Here is a 21,295-nt window from a genome sequence, read left to right on the forward strand (position 1 = left end):
GCATGCTTTGTGTCACAGATTTTTCTGTTTTAATATATTTTTTGAGACGTGTATCAGTTTCTTCTATTGGATCTTCAGGCCCTGAGATCCTCTCTTCCAATGTTCGATTCTGTTGGTTATACTTGTCTGTTCAATTCCTGCTTTTTTCTCTAATTGTTCCATTTTGAGATTTTTCTCAATTTGAGTTTTTTAAAGTGGCATCTAATTCCATTTTCATGTCTTGAAGACCTTTGCTCATTTCCTTTTCCTGTTTCTTTGTAGTTTCTTGTTTTTCCCAATGGCCTCTATTTGTATTTACTGAAATTCTTGGATCTATTCATTTCCTCTTTATAATTCTCAAAAAACTGTATGAACATTATTTTAAGGCCATTTCCCTGAGATTCAGCTGCATTAAAGTATCTGCTGATGTCTGAGATTTCTGGTGGGGCCATGCTGTCCTGGTTTTTGTTGTTTGTCTTCTTACCCTCTCCTTTAGGCATCTGGGAAAAGGGCTTGGGATTTCTAAGCTGGCAGTCATGGGGGTGAGTATCTTTGGAAGGCAGCTGCTTCATATACTGGGTTGGGAGATGCTGTTCTCCTGGATCTAGATTTGTCCTAGCTCTGCCACCTATGATCTCTGATTTCATAGGGTTCTTCTGGCTACTTGTTCTCCTCAGAGGAATCAACTACAGATTATAACAGTGGCTTAGATGCCAGAATGCTGGGTTGCTTCCACTCTGTTGATCCTTTATTCTGCTCCAGTACTCAAAAGAGTGCAGTATGCTGGAGCTTGTGGTTCCCAACCCCAGGGAAGTCCGCTGTGATAGGAGTGGGAGTTGGGTGGGGTATTATTTTTCTCATCCAGACTTGTTTAGTCTAAGAAGTCCCTAAGACTGTGTTTTGGATATAGCTCTTTTGTTCACTTGTTTTGCTGTGCCTGACCACTGACTGCTGCTGCTACAGCTGCTGCAGCAGACCCTCTGTTCCCCAGGGTGTTCATGTTTTCTCCCATATTTGGAGGAGCACACAGTGTTTGAAGCTTGTGCCTTTCAAACTGGGGTTGTCCAGCTGCAATGAGGGGGGAGCTTTGTGCTCCTGGTTTGTCCCCTTCAGTCCATTTCCCAGCCTCTGTTCCTCTGTCCCCCAGACATTGTCTATACTGCAGATAGATGTAGGAAGGGAAGGGTGGTTGCAGCAGGTGGTCAGCTATAGAGTTAATGAATACTTCTTGAATATGAAAATTGGGGAAAAGGAAGAAGAAGCCCACCATTAGCCTACCTGCTTTCCCCAGTAGTGTGATCTGTGTGTTCCTATGTAATCAGAAAAATACTTATAAAATATTTTTATTTGTGTAGAAATCATTATATGTATAAAAAGATATATCAAGATTATGAGTGATGTAGGCTCTCATTTGTCAAGCATGGCCTTGAACCCACTATATAGTTATACATAATCTTGAATATCTGACCCTCCTTTCTCCATTTCTAGAGAAGATTTTTATTTTCATAAAAATAAAATAATGTTGTAAGAAGTCATGTGATTCACATTTCATTTAATGGACCAGATATTGATTTGATCTGGTGTTTGTACATGTGATTTGCCCTTGACATCTACTGCTAAATAAGATTCAAGTTTGAATTTAAATACATATTAATTTTCTGGTGTGATTACTTATAACAGTTTCAATGATTACAATAACTGCAAAAGGATGGCAAACATTATTTTTAGTGGAGGAATATTTTATGCCTGATAATTTTTCCTTAAAATAAACCACAGTGCTTGTTTGATTAAAGCAACTCTGTATCTAACTGTTGAATGGTTTCCTTACTCAATAAATGATCAAGTAAATACAGTAGTAGCAAATGGCAGATAAAGTGAGAGTGTTTACAAGTGGCTGATATTTAGTAAAATATACAAAATATATCTTTTTGTGGCCATTTATTTACTCATTCTAACATTAAAAATACCATCAGCTTGAAGGGAAATGGTTTCTATGATCAGTGCAATGATAAGTGAAGGAGGCAGGAACCACACTGGTACATGCAGAGATTGCCACCCTAGCAATCTGTTAAATTTCAATGATTTTTCTGCTTCATCTTACACATTTTCATCAAAATAGAAAAGTTGTGGCAAGTATATGCTCAAAAAAATTTTTAAATCTGTGCTGGTAAAAGATAATTTTATAAAACTTTAGAAAGTACAATTCATTAGCATTCATAAAAAGCTGTCCTTTTGTCTGACTTCCCAGCAAATGGCCACTGTCAATACAAAGGTTGTCGTAATTGAAGTGGATATTTCCTTTGGAGAGGTCACACATGAGATAGAACGTTAATGCTTGTGATATGGCTTGCTATTTTTATTATAATCACCATTATTAAATTGTACTTTCTAATGAATGAAAAATCACATTCTGAGAAAATATAGATCAATCTGTCTCCTGGGCCAATTATACAAGAAGAAATATACAGATATATTTTATTCCACACTCATCTTAATAGTAGAGCAGTCTGCTATTAATAAATAATTACTATGCATCAATATAAGCTAAATTATATAATTTTAAATAATTAATGAGACATCATCATTTGTATCACCTTGACAATGAGTGAAGATTTTCAAAGAGAAGAATAAATGGTGCATAATGCAAGGATGGAAATGCAATCAGCAGATGCTGAGCCTCTACTGAAGGTCATCATTCTTGAAGCAAAGCTGTGCTGTGAGGGCTACAGACACTTTCATTACATGAAAGTAGTCAGAATGTGTCAGGTGATGATGGCACATGCCTTTAATCTCAGGACTTGGGAGGCAGAGGCAGGTGGGTCTCTGTGAGTTTTAGGCCAGCCTGGTTTACAGAGTGAGTTCTGGGACAGCCAGAGCTGTTAAACAGAGAAATCCTGCTTCAAAGAAACCAAGTACAAAAATAGCCAGATGTATCATCAGTTCTCTGCCTTTCTACATGTCTTCCAGCCTTGCTCTCCTGTGTGCCCTTCTCTGTAACAGCAGTTCTGCTAATCAGATACCCCATCCTGTTGTTTTCCATGGATCTTGGCAGTGTGCTAGCTTCTTCCAGGCTTGTGACGACAAAGAGTCTTAATGATGTTACAGGCTCTTCTGAAGACAAAACTTTCTCTTTTCTTGCATTCTCTCTTAGCCTTTCCTTGACTCTTAATTCACAGCACTCTTATAATGTGATTGCTATTTCCACCTGTGCGCTCTATGCTTGGGTGCTCACAGAAGTTCACAGTGTGAGACGTTTTCAAATGACAACAGCTATTAGTCATAAATGCCGAAATGATGTTTGTTGGCATGATTAGAGAAGACTTGTTCCTAAGGAGCTCAACACTCAGCAATAAATGATGCTTTGTGTGGTTTGAAAAGAGTAAGGCCATTAAGTCTTATCAAGAGACTATAAAATATGTCCATTAAAGTCACTTTAAGATTGTGTTTGCATTATGAGAATGAAAAGATTGCAGGGATAGCAATGTCCCTGATGAACATTTTAGATTACAAAGAAAATGGTGGGTTTCAGAAGGAAACTGAGATGGTAAAGTGCCTACTGGATAAACATGAGAACAATGTGAAAATAAGATGTTAACACACTGGCAATTGGAATGGCCTCCCAGCAGTTGAAAGGGCAAATATGGGAGGACCCCTGGCAATCTTGGCCTCCAGCCTAAGCTAATGAGTTAGTTTCAGGCCAATAGTAGATCTTGTCTCAAAAAATAAGGCAAAGTAGAAAAATATTGACATTGACAGTTCTTAAGTCACAATACCCAAGGTTGACCCCTGGCCTCCTTATGTATTCGAACATTTATATCCACTCCTGCTCATATATCCACCAACAATGTCCCTTCCCCATTCAAAAAAAGAAGTTAAGACCAATATAGTAACTAGTTAAATCAACAATTTCGAAAACTGGAATGTTTAGTTATAATTTTGTGCCAAAAGTAATTTTAAAAACTTGAAGTAGAAGATAAGGAACTGGCAAAACAGATGAAGGATTTCAAGAAACATTGTTGATAGAGTGGCTTATAATTACACTTAGGTTCAAGTTCAAAATCAGTGACCTCATCTCCTACCCTGACCTCTACCTTCTTTGTAGGTTTCAAGATGTTCCAATCCTCACCTAAAGCCTCTGCAGACCCTGTCCTTTTTCTGGAAGATTAACCTTGGACTTTATGTTAAACATTCATCTACTTTTCAGCACTGTTCAATTCATGTTCATTATTTACCAATCCATAAAGATGCAGCATATAATGCAGTTTTACATTTACACTCGCAATAATTTGTACCAGTGTATTTGGTGTTCTATTGTTATTCAATACATCACTGAAATACTCCGCAGATATAATATTCACTCCAAATCAACAAAAACCCCATGCCATCTATTTATCTTTGTGGTGTGCTCACACTGCATCCTTAGTATTTTCCCTTTAGACAAAGCATAAATCATCTTCTTAGCTCTCAAACCCAATTCTACAGTATTCAAAGTAACTGCCAGAACATAGCTGCAAAAATTAAACTGGGATTCAAGAAAGCTAGATATTCTTTAAATTTCACTGTGAAAGCCAAAATTTGATCGATTTTCATTGTTAAGAGATGGCCTATCTGTGTACTTTCCTCCATCAAAGAATATAATACCAAGGATTAGCTCTTGACAATTTATAGTACACTAAATAAATATTTCAAATTATGTATCTTAGAAAATAGTAGAACCTGTTGTGCTGTTACTTAAACATGTCACTATACTTTTTTCATATATTACATCTCTGAATTTGGAAAGTGTGTTGGAAATAAAATGTGTTAGGCTTGTAAACACCTTAGTAAAAAACTTTCTAGGAGCAAAATCATTTGACACAATGAAATAAAACAACACAAATTAAGAAAATGTTTGCTCCCTAGGTGAGGAATACAATGTAATTGGTGTAGACAAATTACACTAATTTTTCCCCTAATTTCCTATGGGTTCATGATTTTTAAATTATTTAAAACATCTCAGTAAAAATCTCTTTTGCTTATGAATGATGCCAGTATTGTCATTTCAGGTCCAGACAGCTTTGTAAGGAAGTCAGGGAGTTGTGTATCAGTCTATTTTGCAAACAGAGAGAGGTTATGTGTTTTCAGCACTGTGGTTATTCCTTTGTTAGTAAGAACTAAACTACAGTCCCTTCTGGTGTGTGTGCCTCAGGAAATGGTGTGTTAGGTGTGGACATTGAAATGTGGTTGCAGTGAATGTTCTAAATTAAGACTAAATGACAATTATGAATTCTGTAAGTGTTGAGGAATCTACACAACTTTTTTAAGCAGCACTTGTAGACTTTTGCTGTTCTGAGTGTGAATTGATGTATGCCAGCCTGTGTAACTCCAGGTTTTCATCAGGACAGTGACCTGCTGGATCGGAGGAAACATTGCTTTACTATGCAGTCGGAGTGTGGGGAAGACCTCTACTTCTCTGTGGAGTTAGAGAGTGACCTTGCCCAATGGGAGCGCGCCTTCCAGACAGCCACCTTCCTGGAAGTGGAGCGGATACAGGTGAGAGCCTGTGGAGTGCACTAGGCATGAAACCTAAGGAGACGGAGCCACTCGCTGGAGGTCTCCAAGGATATGAGACAGTTCTGTGAGGTTGCCTTCCATTTCAAATGCATGTCATGTTTAACTGTCATTAAAAAATGAATAATCAGCCTTTGAAGTTTTTTTTCATAATTTTCCCTTTGTAGGATACTTTTTATTAAATATTACTATAAATCAAATATGATACAGAAAATGTTCTGGCCCTAGTTCACTGTTTATGAGGTTGTTTTGATTCTTCAGACATGGTCACCTAGGTTCTAGAAGCCTCTTAGTCATCTCTGTCTTTCAAAAGCATGAACAGTACGTGAAGCTTTCTTCAAGGGTCACATGATCCATGGGCATCCTCAAGGGTTCTTCTACTGCCTAGCAGACACCTCCCACAGCAGGATGCTGACGGTCCCTTCTTCCCACTGCAGCAAACAATACCACTTTCCTGCATTGTTTTCTTTTGATGGCTCACATAATAACTTTGGACAAACTTGTTGCTTTAAGGTAGCTTATTTTATTCTGTTATGGGTAGAACTCCAATACCTTTTGTAAATCACAAGTCCCCAGGAGTATTTACCAAAGTCATATCTAGATCAACCTTCATAGAGCCTTTCACCTCTTAAACACATGAGAATTTGAAATGAAACACCCCACAGAGTTGCTTCTGCGGTTGGCCTGGAACAAGATGCAGCAGAACTTGAAGTTAATTAGATTGTTTTCCCTTGCAGTAGATCCATAGATCAAGGCCCAACATACATGAACACTCATCTTAAAAAATGGTGACATATATGAAAAAAGTATTTGTATTCTGTTCAAGTTTTGGCTTGTCTCATATTTCATAATTTCTCTTTGTCAGCTACACTAGAAATTGGCACAATTATTTGAAAGGTTTGGATTTGTCATTTTCATATTTGAAAATGTCAGTATGCTACCATGAAAAATATTGTTTAACTTTTATATAAGAATGACCCTTTTGTTAAAGTTAGTAAAAATTAAAGAGATGGAGCTGGCCATGCATGCTTACAATTTCAGGATTTAGGAGGTAAAGGCAAGGGTAGGAATTGAGTGGCATTCTCAGCTGTATGAAGAATTTGGGTTTTGTCTGTGCCATAGCAGATCCTGTTTCAACATAGTGAAATAAAATAAATAGAAAAATATGACCTAATGAAAAATGGGCAGAAAAGAAGAAAAGTTATAACTTGATTAATACCATTGAAGAAATCATGAATAAAATTGTTTTTATTTTGAAATAGACTAGTACTGCAAGGACTACAAAGTAATGTTTTCTGCCTTCAAATATATATACTTACTGTTTTATATATTTTGTTTTGAATCTATAATAAGCAGTTTAAATACTAACATATTTATTTGAAAGGCTAATACACGGAAGCACACAATTTGAGTATATTCTACATTATCATTTGAAATTTCAATTAAACTTTAGAAAATGTAGTCAATATTGAAAAATAAAAGTCACAACTTATGTAAATAAAATGTTATACTTTGTAAATAAAAGAAATGTGAGGTGTAGTTCACTTAGGCTCATTTTACTGACTTTATAATTTTCTGTGGTCAGTGAATTTTGACAGTAAAGGGCTCCATTTGTTTTATAACTGTATACTAATACAGTTCAAAAATTACCATTTTAATATAATGTTTTAGAGAGCATATAATTTCAAAAATTATTACATTTATTTATAATCCTTTTGAATTAATTCTATATTTTTTTTCTGGTGGTAAAACTATATCCTATGTATATGTACTTAAGGATTTATACAAAATCTTGCCAAGTGATTCATTTTTTGAGCATTCTTAAAACAGTAATTTTGGTTATCACCTTTTCAGACTATAATCCCCTTTTTATTACATAAATATTTTAATTAAGCAATACATAAACATTTTATTACTTAAACATATTAAATACACTAATTACATGTACTGACATGTTAGTTATAGAGTAAAATTATAGTGGATTTCAATTTATCTCATTTATTTGCTTCTTTTTAATGATTATTGAGGCAATGTAATTTAACTTGTAATGTTAGACTTAATGAGAAAATTCGAATGCACTATAACAAGGGCATTTTCACCTGAAATCTTCTTTTTAATGGTTGTACATGGAAATAGCAAACAATTAAACCTAAATGAAAAGAACACAATGTGTCCTTGAACACTCTTTAATGTTGATTGTAGTTTTCATAAATTACTAGTGCCTGCGTACAGCTATCTAAGATATCCATGTCTTAAACAAATACTATTATACCTAAACATGGACTTTTAAGGCCCATGAAGTATGCTTTCTATTCTTCTATTTTAACTCCAAATAAACATTTTGTCATGGTTATGAGTTTTTAATGCAAATTAGGTGTTGCTTATATGAATATAACATTCTGATAAAAGCAATTGATATGTTTAGTCATAATTTTGATAGTGTATTTTATATAAATATAACAAAACAAATGCCATATAAGCAAAAATGCTGAAGAAAATAGCTGCCTCATATAAGAGTTACAATTAAAGCATATATATTATTGCTACAATATAACACTGTGGACTGGAATCAAAATCAAATAAAAGTAGACATCCAGATGTAACAATGTGCCATGTTGTCTGTAAGGCCCAAGTTATTTCATATCTGATTTAATTTACTTTTCTATTTTAGTGTCTATATTTATCCATCTTCCCAATATATTTGCAAGTAAAATTATAATGTTGGAGGTCAAACCCAGACCCTTATTCATGTTAGGAACGTATTCTATTACTGAGCCACACTATAACCAATTACTAAATATTATCTTCATAGAGAGGATAATCTATATATTCTGCTTGTCATTTAGGATATACCAACCACATGGAAATTGACAGTATTCTCTGTTTTCTCCAGTGCAAGACGTATGCATGTGTGCTGGAGAGTCACCTAATGGGCCTCACTATTGACTTCAGCACAGGCTTCATCTGCTTTGATGCAGCAACAAAGGTAATATGTTCCAGGTGGCAGGAGAAACAGGATATCAAAACTATTAATGAGAGGAAAAACCTTTGAACTCCGCAGCATTTAAAATAATTGTATGTTGCGTACAAGATCTTCATTTTTATTTATGGAACAAAAATTACATTTTAATCTTGTTTTCCCAGAGTTTTAAATTTAATAAAACACCATTAATGCAAATAATTAATATACTAAGGTAAATACATACGCATTGAGAACTTATGATGGCTCAATATCTAGTGCCTATGATTGTCATTCAGAAAGTTCCCATTGTCTAAGGACTGCTAGTGGTGTTTTGACATTCACAATAAAATCCAATATTACACTCTAGAAAAACAGATTCTGTCACACAGTTTGTGGTCTCTGTTTGATGCCTCAAGAATACTTGGTAATTGAGAATCCCAGAATTAGTAATGCTTTTGATAATTTCAGTAAGACTATTACCAAATCAAAATAAGACTGTCAGTGTAGATCTAATGAATTATATAATTTACTGATTAATTAATTAACCTCAGTATTAATTTGCTAGTTAGATTAAGCAATAAATTAAAATGATTTAGAAAAAATTCTAAAATGGGAGTTTTTATTTTTATTTAGTCTGAGTGATGAGTATATCCACCAGGCATGCCTTAGTCTCTCAGAAATATTTGACAAAGTTGATGATTTGCATACTGCTTCAGAAGTGAAAAGTAGCAACCATTTAAAGAATTCAATTCACACACTATATATTTTACTTATTTGGTGCAAGTTGGTGTTATTAAATACAGTCATAGAATGCTGCTATTATCACTAAACCTACTTTGGAGATCTTTCCTCATTTCCAGGAGACATTTTTATTTATTAGTGCTTACTCTTTGAACCCTTTACATTTTCAGAAAATTTTAAAAATTATATATGCATTTTGTAGTTGGATATTTGCCTACATGTGTATCTATCGACTGCATGAACACAGTGCTCATGGAGTTGTCAACTTGATTGACAGCTTGAACTCAGTTTATAGATGGTTTTTGGCTTCTATGTGGGTGCTGGAAACCAAACCCAGGTCCTCTGCAACAGCAACAATGCTCTTAACTGTTGATCCATATCTCCAGCTGAGATAAAATTTTTAATTAACTGTCATTATATCATTTACATTCTCTCTTTCTTTTTACTGCTTCCTATTACCACCCCATTTCCTTCCGATCCCTTGGTCTTTTTTTCCCCTTGAATTGTTATTCTTCTAAACACACATACACACAGATACACCAACACATATGTATATAAATCCATAAATATATAAATACCATGTGCTGAGTTTGTTGCCTTATTTGTATGTATATAATTTTAGGGCCAATTACTTGGTATTGAGTAACCCATTAGGGGCCTCCTCCCTGAAGAAATCTTTAATTGTGCGGTAGATGGTTATAATATCTGGTGACTGTTGGTTGTTTACATCTCTTTTTCTAGGGATGGAGCTCCATGATATCCTCCCTTTCTCATTAGTATGTTTCTTGATCATGTTTAGGCAGCCATTTTGTCGACATTATCATGTGTATAGCTTCACTGTCATTTATAAGAGATATAAATTCTAATCAGATGTTCTGATCCTCTGGTTCTAACAATCTTCCCACTCTCACTTTCAGGATATTTCCTAAGTGTTAGGTGTTGGAGTTGTCTTGTAGATTTATTTACTGTACTTGAGTACCTCATGATGAATTGTTCTCTGCATTTTAACCAGTTATGTCTTTCTGTAATGGTGTCTACTTGATGCATAGAGAACTTTCATTGATGGGGACTGGGAGCTACTCTTATTTGTGGGTGTAAGATATTTTATAATGTGGTTATAGACTATACTGGTCAGGTAAAGAGAATGTTCTCCTCTTAGGTCCATAACCTCATGTATAGTTGAATAAATTCATAGTACCAGATATTATTTGCTTCCTGTTGAGTGTCTCTTAAGTCCAATTATACAACTCTAGATTACCACTGAAATATGAGTGTTACTATTATCCACTTAGAGATATCTGCCATTCTGGTCATTGTTGTGGTTCACGGTTATAAAATCTGGTGAATGCTGGTTGTTTTCATCTCTTGACAATGTGTATGGAATGTTCTGGTAGTCTGAAAGCTAGATCTCATAGAGGAAGCTTTCGGGACTGTCAGAATGTAGTGCAAATTGAACCACATTTCACGTATACTATGGAAGGCTCCTCTGACTGAGATTCGGAGAGCATGGGTTGGTAGGAGCATATTTGCTTTTCTCTTCACTGATGCCAAACAACATTAAAGTGCTTTAGAATATATTTTTGAAATGTCTTTATATCAAGGAGAAGGCTGATGAACTGATATGATCCTATGATCGACATGAACATCCCAGGAGCCTAGCTCTAATGCTTCCCACACACTCCTCACCCAACTCACAGGAACAATTTTTATAGACAGGAGTATTTATGCTGTGTAAATGTCTGTTAAAGGATTAGGATAGTATAAGTATTCATTCTTCATCATGAATAAAAGTTCAAGTCATTGTTACCTGTTTTTGCTGTTACTCTGATAAAGGACTCTGGGACCATCAGCTGTCAAACATTAGTCTGTTAGGCTTTCATTATTGTTGCTGCTGCTATTGCTTCATGCTTGCATTATGGTATTTGAATACCACTCATATGAGCTATTTATACCATATTCTGTTGTATGAGATATCCCTTAGCCAGTAATAACAAAAAATATGTTATGACTATATCTTAACATCATAATTATATCTATTAATATAATAACCATAAAATAACACAATTTGTAGGTATTAGTTCTACCAAATGTTAGAAGCTAATGTTGTATAATCTTATATTCTTCCTTATCCCTGCCATCAAACATAAAACGTACACATTATTTTAGAGAACGTGTAAAACATATGTCACGAATAATGGACTCACTTACGGAACCTTCACCTTGTTCAATCAAATTCGTGGTGGGGGCACCACATGCAAAAGATACATGTCTTGCAAAACCAAGCTGGAGTTGACCTGGGAGCCTACTCCCAAAGGAGAAACTCTCACCATAGAAAGGTGAAATGCAAGTTTCCGTAGGAGAAAAGGAATCGGCAGTCTTTCTCAGCTATAAAGCCTACATAATAAGCTCGACAGGAAACATGCAATGGTGCAATCGTAGAACTTTTCATCTTGTAGGTAACCAAGGGCTGTCTGATTGGGTTAAGGCCTGTTTAATAAGATAGGATCCGTGCCTGTAATGTTAACCCAGCCCACTACGCATGAAAGTAGATCATAGACCCTGAAGAAGAACATGCTACTGTTATTTTCTAAATCAGTACAGTTTAGGATTGTATTCTAAATAATTATCCTAATATTAGAAGGATGGTTATCTTTCACCCCTCGTCAACAAAGTTTATTTTCGTAGTAAGTTAAGGCTACTACAGAGAAACTTAACTTAAAGATGCAGAGAATAGTGACATTGGGATTCTCCAACTGGTACATTCACAGCAGAATGTCTTCAACTAAGGATCAAGGAACAGCCCAGAAGACAGATAGCTAAGAGCCAAAAATAAAAAACCAAATAAACAAATAAGTAAATAAATAAAAAAAAAACAATACCTAAAACAAAACAGGACACCTTCAGTAATGTTTTCTATAAGTGACAGGAAAATTGTGTCCATGTAATCTCAACACTATGGTTGCCTAAACAAGACTTACATAATGACAATACCAGCAAATATGTCAATATTTGGGAGAAACATTGTGTGTGTGTGTGTGTATGTGTATGAGATAAGGTTGTCAATATGAGTGGGAGATGGGCCACCTTGCATGGTAGAAGAGGAAGAGAAAAGATAAAGCAGAATATTCATGTATGAAATTCTCAAAAATAAAGCTTCTGAAAATAATGCAAAAATAAAATAAAAGCAGGAAAAACTATGATGGCATGAGGCAGAAAAGTAGAGAATTAGAACGATTACAAACTGTTGTTAAAGTAAAAAGTTATGAGCACCCAACATTAGGGAGCACATTTATGTTTTGCTGTGTTGTTGGTTTTTTCCTATAGTGTGTTTATAAAAATATGGTGTGTTTATAAATTCTATCATATTCCTTTTTATGCTACTTATTCTATAACTCTTAAATATCTTACATTAATTCAGTTATTAAAAATCTTATTATAAAATTGAAGTATTAAAAGGTAATACTTTGTTAGTAACTTTACCCTGCACATGTAGGCATGTGGTTATGACAGTCCTCATATGAAATTAGTAACCTAACCCGTGCACATGACACCATGTGGCTATGAAAGTACTCATATGAAGTTTGATGTCTTTTTTTTTCACAACTCAATCCCATAACACATATATCAGAAGAAAACAGGTTATTTATTTGTTGGTAATATTTAATGTTACTTTTTAGATGTCATTCCATTATTCTTTGGGGAGAATGAAGATCACTGTATTTATTGTACAACAAGCATAAAACCTCATACATTCACTGAAACAAACCCCCAGGTAATTCTTTTCTAATGCTCAAGTACTTTAAATCAGACCTTATGTAAACACTCAGAGGGATGTGTTAATCCAAAGTTTATGTGAATATTGTGCAGATAAAATCGTAAAAAGTCCTGAAATTGTATTATTGGAATAGATAATAGAGTAATATGAAAATTAATATACACTTTACTATCCATATTAATTATTCACACTATATAATGACACAAATCAGGTAAAAACATAACAATCTTTAAGAGTAATAACTACTTTCCATATTTACTTACTTAATATCTTTATTTTTCTACATCATTTAAAATTTCAAATTTGTTTTTCTTAGGCAGGTAGAGTTATAAATGCCTTTAACCATATTACTCAAGAATGTAGAGAAAGGCAGATCACTGGGAGTTCAAGTCCAGCCTGGTCTACAAAGCTAGTATAGGACAGCCAAGGCTACACAGATAAACTCAACCTCAAAAAATTTCTTATAATTATTGATACATTTTGCCTTTTAATGTGCTTTTTATTATTAATAATACTTGGTTTGATTGTTTTCAATACATTTTGGTTAATTTATATTGAAATTATTAATTTTGTTTAAATACAAGTGTTTTATTAATTTATAGACCAATGTTGAACACTCCACATATTAAATGAATAAATAAGAGCTACTCTTCAACCTTATAACATAATGCTCACATTAGAAGTATTTAAGCATTATTTCTAAGTATCCCATATATATTTCAGTAGATTTTGTCTTGATCACTATATGCTACCTCCTTTCACCAAGGAATCTTTAGAAGACATTTTGTTCCAGAGGACAAGAGATTTTGTTTCACAGTTTAAGAGAGGCTCTAGACCATGAGTGGTGCTTCTTTTATTCTGGGCTTGTTGTAGAACAGCACATCATGGACAGGAAGAGAAAAAGATGAGAGTCCTGATGTAGGTCCCACCTCTGACTATCACAGCCCCTTTCTGTAGTGTGGTTTGTGGGCTGAACCTTTAACATCTGGGATGTTGAATGACTCTTCTTCAAACCATAGCTAAATCCATTGTGGTTTTTCCCTGTTTTGATTTACCCTGACAGCACTATGTTGCTCTTATTCTTTGAAACACAGTACTTGCAAGGCCTCTACTTGTGTGACAGCCACTGTGAACCTTACTCATCTTCACTTCCAAGAGGTACTTATGAGCAATACCATTCCCACAGAGTTACTGTAAGGTTTGGCGGTGTCTGTGGACTATGGAACAGTGAGTGCCAATGATAAGCCTTTTCTGGCAGCTAGATGCTTTCCTTGCATAGTCTCTAAAGAGCTGGGCAGTTCTAATCACAGCAGGGCTTGGGCACCAACCACGGCAATCTCAAGATGTCAAAAAGTGGTCTTGTTATTTATAGGACTCGTGAGATTGTTGCACCCATTCCCAAATTTCTTTTCTTGGGTGTCACTTTAATATTGCATTTTGTCCTTTCATTACTCAGTAGAGAAGAACGACAGTGCAGTTTAATAGTTTCTTGCAATTTCGGGATGGCATGGAATGGCATGAGATAGAATGGAGGGTCCTGGGAGATTGTTAGAAAAAATAATTTTCACTGGAGATGTTTTGGCCCCATTGAAATAGTTAGGGACCCAAGAGAGGGATGTTGCACTGTGTGATGTTGCCATTACTGGTATGGGTAGTGCAAAGGAGCAGTATTGGGTGCAGAACGGAATTGGGGACTAGCAGACACTAGCTGGAGACTTCATATTAAAATGTGATTTGTGAATAAATTTGCTGTGGTTCTTTCATTACACTGGATGTCAACCGACCAACAACTTTCTATCAGTGAAAGGTATTATGTGGCACTCCTGTAGTATTTAAGGGTTGATCCAGAGAGAAGGCTGCCTTTCAGCCATCAATTTGGTGTAGTTGAAGCATGTAGGTCTGTCTCGCTCCTTCCTTAAGCTCCCATGAGAGACAGAGGAAAGCCTAGTTATGTTCTATTTCTTAGGCTTCAAAGATGAGAGAGAAAGGGGTATGAAGTGAATCATACTTTAATTTCTGGCCTTAGGAGAAACTGAAGACCTGTACATGTTAAACTGTGCCACCCAGAATGACTGGAGACAGAAAGAGACAATTAGGTGTGATTTGCCATCAAAAGCTATTAATCATTTTAACAAAAAGTAACAAGGACACTTCTAAGGACACTTTGGCAGTGTAGTGGGAAGCTTATTGGCATCATATAGCTTAGGGAGGGGCTTTAGGGTTGCAGAGCAGTGAGAAAGTGAATAAACAACCCTAGGGACATACTGTGAATAGATCCCAGACAAACAGAATGGAATTAAGTATATCCCCAGATTCTTGAGCTTAGGTGGCTTGCAAGGAAATACTCCTTACTAGAGAAATGGATTCACAGTGTATCTAACTATTTCATGAGATTTACCTGTGTAGAGGTTACTAAAGTTGCCTAATTCAATGTAAATATAAAGGACAGGCAATCTTAATTTTCTTCTAATATAAAAATCATGCCATATATTTTTGTATCACTTAAAATGAACTTGTAGAGGTTTCGTTGGAAAAGCACCTCCAGAACAATATTGATAACAACAGGGCTTAGAGACTATGAACAGCAATGGGTACTATAATTACGAACACAGGTGTCGCTCCAGCAGTTTCTACCTGTAATGTGATCACATGCAACTCACTGCCTTTGTGCACATCATAAATTCAATCCCTGGAGGCTTCTGTTTCAAATGTAATTCTTAGCAGGTAGAGTACTTCAGGAAAGTCGCTGCAATTGGGATCACCCAAATTTGAGCAAACACAATTTAAGATCTATTTGAATCTCCTCAATGAAATTAATACTACACAAACCTATTCAAGCATGCAGTTTATATACTCTGTTACTGAGCAACTCACTCTCAGTTTCAACTACATAGGATATTGTACAACACTTCAAACAAGCCAAGATGATGTAAGCAGTTATATAACACAGTAGTATAGAACATGTTCATCATGTACAAAGCTCTGGGTTCCACTTACAGCACCACGCTCATAAAGGAGGATTCGGCAGAGAGAATTTGAATCCCAGCATAACCACATATATATTTAAAATAATACAAGGTCTTATACATTATGTCATTTACCTCACAATCAAATGTTAACAACCAGTTTTCAGAAATATAAACTTCTTTGAATTTTAAGAATATGCTGACAGAAAAATTAAATAAGTTCTACTGTTGGCACATAAATACAGCTCTCACCTCAAAAGAAATTTTTAAAAAAGTTTCTTCTGGAACCAAATATTAGCAATTATGACCAAGCTTCATGGATGATTTCCACCAAATTTCATATTTCTATATTAAAATATAGAGTTTTATAAAGTTTTTATAGTAACAGAACAAAGTAAGTTATCAAGACACTTTTGAAATACACTGGTGTAATTATCAAAAAAGCAGCTACTCCAAGGAGAGATATCTCAACTATATGCCTCAGATGCTTTATGATAGAATATTTATCCCCTTTTTGCGGAAAATGGGTTTTGGTTTACCTGTTTTGTTTTGTTAGTCATAAGATGTTAGGTCCTACACAGAGGTTGGCAAGGAATTATTTATGAGTCTGTATTAGTCAGGGTTCTCTACAGTAACAGAATTTATAGAATGACTTACTTTCTACACACACACACACACACACACACGCACACGCACACGCACACACATGCACATGCACACACATATGCACATGCACACAAGGGGATTTTTAATTTTATTTTAATATATTTTTAAATGGTGCTCTTTACATCCTGATCATGGCCCCTTCCCTCATCACCTCCTGGACCTTCCTTTGCCCTCATTCCCCTCCCCTTCACCTAGTTCTCAGAAAGGAGAACCCTCCTCTCCTAACATCTGACCCCAGCCTATCATGTCTCGTCTGTACTGTCTGTATCCTCCTCCTCTGTGGCCTGGTACATATATATATATATATATCCATAAATATATATGAATACAACCTTCTCTGTCTGTGCAAGGCTTGTATGTATTTTTTAAAATCTGTTTTTAAATGCAAGAAAAAAATCCAGGCTTCTTTTATTCTTCTTTCTACTATACATTATTAGATATTTCACAATTTGATACAATTATAATGAGGGACCTTATTCAGATAAAAAAAAGTGTGGGAACTGTTTTTATTACTTCTGTAATAAGGAAAACAAACCTTAGAATAGCACCAGCATTCTTACAAGGAAATAATGACACAGAACAGTTCGAGGACATTGGTTTCTGGTTTGGTGTCTTGGTGTAAGAAGATCCTGACACTAAGATGAAGGAAATTATTAACAATGGAAACTCAGTCATGATAATGGTTAATCAGTGGGTAGCTGATATTTGATTAAGCAAATAATTGCAGAAAATCAAAAAAGCAAATGAAGATAAAAGAAATAGCAGTCACAGATAATAGCCATAAAAAAGAAAGGTAGGATTTACTCTTGCTTCTTAGTGGTAAAATACGAAGAATGATGTTTCTAATTATATCATGTACACCACTGGCAATAACTTTAGCTATTACATGTCTCTTGTAAGAGCTAGAGTTGCAGTATGCAAAGTCTTATCATGATATCATTCTTATTCCCATCAATCGCCAAGGCAACGCTACAGCAAATCTCAAGGATGGACTACAGGATGTTTCCTATATGCTCACTGAAGTGTTTAATGAATATTTAGGATCTATACTCATCTCCAATGTTTAGCAATTTGTCTTCTGCAAGAAATTACACAGTGTTGATCATGCTCCTCAATTTCTTCACTCAAAGTGATATTTTATTACCAGTCACATATGCATTATTGTTGCTTGATATCACATTGAAACTGGAGTACTGACCTAAGAAAGAATGGCGATCTTAAAACTCGAAACACTTTTTTTAGTAAGATCTTTAACCTTTTTGTTTAGACTTAATCCTAGATATTTTCAAGGCTACTGTAGATAGGCATGCTTCAATGATCTTCTTCTCAACTTATGTATTATTGGAATGTAGAAAAGATGCTAAATTTTGTAATTTGTTATTTATCTTGCCATTGTGGGAAGTATAGATTATTTCTAAAAGTTTTCTGATTAAAATTTTGATATATTTCAGAGATAATACTATACCATATGCAAATAGAGATAGTTTGAGTTCTTTTCCTATTTGTATCCCTTTAATGTCCTTTTCTTACTGCTCTGGTTGGGTAGGGTTAATGATATTCTATTCCAACATACAGTTCCACGGTGTGGTTGGAAAAATTTTTAGCTATATATATGATGACGTTGGATGTAAGTTTGTCATCTATAGGCCTTCTTAATTTGAGGTATAACACCATGTTCTCTCAAGGACTGTTGTCACAACAACAACAACAACAACAACAACAAAAGTTGCGTTTTATCCAAGGCTTCTTCTGCTTCTACTGATATGATTATATACCTTTTGTTCTTAAGATCATTCATGTTTTTTTTAAATTTACTGCTTTAATCTATACTGAAGAAATCATGCATCTCTGAGATAAAGCCAACTAGACCTGGATGAATGATCTTTTTTTTTTCTATATTCCTATGTTTTGTTTGCAAGTATTACTATTTAATTGAGAAGTTTTGTACCCCTGTTTATGGGGGATATTAGATCCTAATTTTTAATTGTGTTGTAAATATTAGATTAAAAATAGTTTTTAATCTCTCAATAAAGACACTGAGTAAAACACTAGAAGATAAAAAGACTTCAAATATTCATGGGCTGGTAAAATTAATATTGCTAAAATGACAGTCCTGCCAAAAGCCCTTTATAGATTCCAAGTAACTTTAACAAATAGGACAAAGATGTCAAATATTAATAGTAATAAAGATGTCAATGTAAAACCGAATGCTCCCTATTATCCTGAAAACAAATCAAATTCAAATGGAAAAAAACAAAATACCTGAAGTGAAATCTGAAATGCTGCAACTACATTTGCTCAGGAATTAAGACCAATAGTTCATAAATGGGTCCTCATAAACCTAAAAAGTTTATAGACAGCAAAAGAATCAATCTAATGAAAAGAAAACCCACAGAATTGGAGAGAGTTTTTGCCACATATATAATAAATAGTGGATTAATATCCAGAAAAATTAAGACTAAAAAACAGCAAAGAAGATAAACAACCCAACTAAAGATAGGTTATAGATCTGAACAGAGTTATCAAAATAAGAAAAAATGTAGCTAAGAAATACTTTTAAAAGTGTGTATCATCTTTGGCAATTAGACAAGTGCAGATTAAATTTAATCTGATGCTTTATTTCTCCCCAGGGAGAATGGCTAGGATTAAGAAAATCACTGAAAACAAATGTTCCATTAGTATTGTTGAAACTGCAATTTCTTGCACCCAATTAAAAAGCAGATCATTGTGTAAAATTCTAGAAGAGTTGAGAGCAAATCTACTATGTCACTTTGTGGTGTTAATCCTGAACATACATGCTCAGCTCTGTTACAAGCTGCCCTATTCACAATAGCTTAGAATTTAAAACAACCTAATGAATGGCTAGTGAAGATATAGTATTCTATTCTATTCAGATACAGATAGAAATGAAATCATGGCATTTGTAGGTAAATGGATGGGACTGGAACATATAGCAAGTGAGGTAGTCTGTTCCCAGACAACGAATGCTGCATTTTTCTTTCCTATTTGTGGAGCCTAATTCTGGATCTTTAGACTTATGTATATGACCTGAAGTAGTCAGCAAAATTGAGAAAGTAGAAATAAACTATAATGTGAGGTAGAAGAAAGGGAATTTAGACACATGCATAATATGAATCAGGTGCTACTAAGTTTGTAATAGTAAAAATAGGAAGCTAATAATGGGTGAAAAGAGAAAGAGGGAAGTACAGTGTAATAGGGGAGAGAGAAAATAATAAGGATGTGTGAAAATCTATCATGAAACATTTATTTTTTACACTTATTTAAAAGACATACATATTATGTGTCTGTGTGAACATGTATATGGGTTATGATACATGCATGATGGTGTTTCTTTTATGAGACATGTACTCTCTAACAACAAAAACAACAGCAAAGCCCTCAGGGTACAAACAGCTTCCCTCAAATCTCTTGATCAGAGGATTATAAGGGGCTTCCTATAAGGAAGCTGTTGATGTGGCCCTCAGTTTCCTACCAGAGCACGAAGGAGAGACCTTCTGCTGAGGACACTCCACACCGGACACAGGACTTAAGAAAATCCAAGCAGGAATTTTTCTGTAAGCATTTTTTTTTCTGCAGACTTGTATCTGAAGATGAATAAATCCTTAACTAGTCAAAATGCAAAGAATAATTGACCACTGATTGCCAATCCCAATTGCTACATATGCACTATAACCCCTACGATTTGAAACACTGAAGAAGAGTGGACAAAATGATGGTTAAAAGCCAGAGGACCAAAGTACCTGCTGCTAGTTAGTGTCCCTTAGACAGGACAAGGAAATGCACCTATGAAGCCTCCACATAAGGCTGAGTGGAGATGAACATAATAGCAATACCATTGATATATGAACACAAGGGAACTCCCACAAGAACACCTCCTAGAGAAAGAAGAGGTAATGGCTACTGTGGGGGAGAGAGAGGCATTTTCCTCCAGGAACAAACTTCTGTAGAGATTATCCTTTCCCAAAACTTCAGCCCTGAACACATATATGCACAAGCAAGACTCAAAGGACTTAATAGGTTTTTATATACATACATGTATATATACAAACTTATAACACATACACACACACATATATATATATGTATATATACATATAATGTGGGTATATAAAACAGAAGTATGTAGTAGTAATAATTACAGAAGAAAAAAGTCAAGAGTTGGGGAGGCATGGGGATATGGATCGTAACTGTGGGGGACAGGGAGTATGTCATGTTGACATAGTGCTTATGTATAGAGTGTCCAAAGTACATTTAAAATCCTTTAGATAGCATCCGATGCCATGTTCTTTAAAATTCCCATCTATTTGCATATGTGAACTAAAAACTTCTAGTATTCTTACATAAACAATTGTTACTCATACTTATTTTACTACATCTTCTTCAAGCATTAACAGAGTTTGGTCAATATGTATGATTATGTTTGTCGCTTACCTTCCCACCAAGCATCTTGAGTTACCCCTTACTATAATGAAAGTGCGGCCCCATGTTCTATGCTTCTCCTTGCATTCTTACTTGTGTATTTAAACTCCATCACATATCTAATCCCATTTCTAAATGCTAATATTTAAAACCTTTTATTTCATATTACTTACAAAACACTTTTTTGTGACAGAGAGTTTTGCAAATATTGATGTT

The 21,295-nt window shown here is 34.9% G+C and overlaps 1 protein-coding gene across 7 annotated transcripts in view; it reads left to right on the top strand.

Annotated features, from left to right (window-relative positions):
- The window catches only part of SNTG1 (syntrophin gamma 1), a 707,225-nt gene that overhangs the window by 651,185 nt on the left and 34,745 nt on the right, over positions 1–21,295 (top strand). For 5 of the 7 annotated variants that reach the window (XM_084773017.1, XM_084773015.1, XM_084773016.1 and 2 more), the window contains 2 exons: positions 5,359–5,511; positions 8,423–8,515. The exons of 1 other annotated variant lie outside the window; for it this stretch is intronic. In XM_084773017.1, the coding sequence (XP_084629143.1) occupies positions 5,359–5,511; positions 8,423–8,515 (246 nt within the window). Of the gene's footprint in view, positions 1–5,358; positions 5,512–8,422; positions 8,516–12,909; positions 13,005–21,295 lie in introns of all 7 variants that reach the window. One more of the 7 variants, XM_084773019.1, reaches the window with a different exon arrangement.

The sequence above is a fragment of the Acomys minous genome, assembly GCF_964271855.1.
Source record: "Acomys minous genome assembly, chromosome: 1".
NCBI classification, from domain to species: Eukaryota; Metazoa; Chordata; class Mammalia; order Rodentia; family Muridae; genus Acomys; species Acomys minous.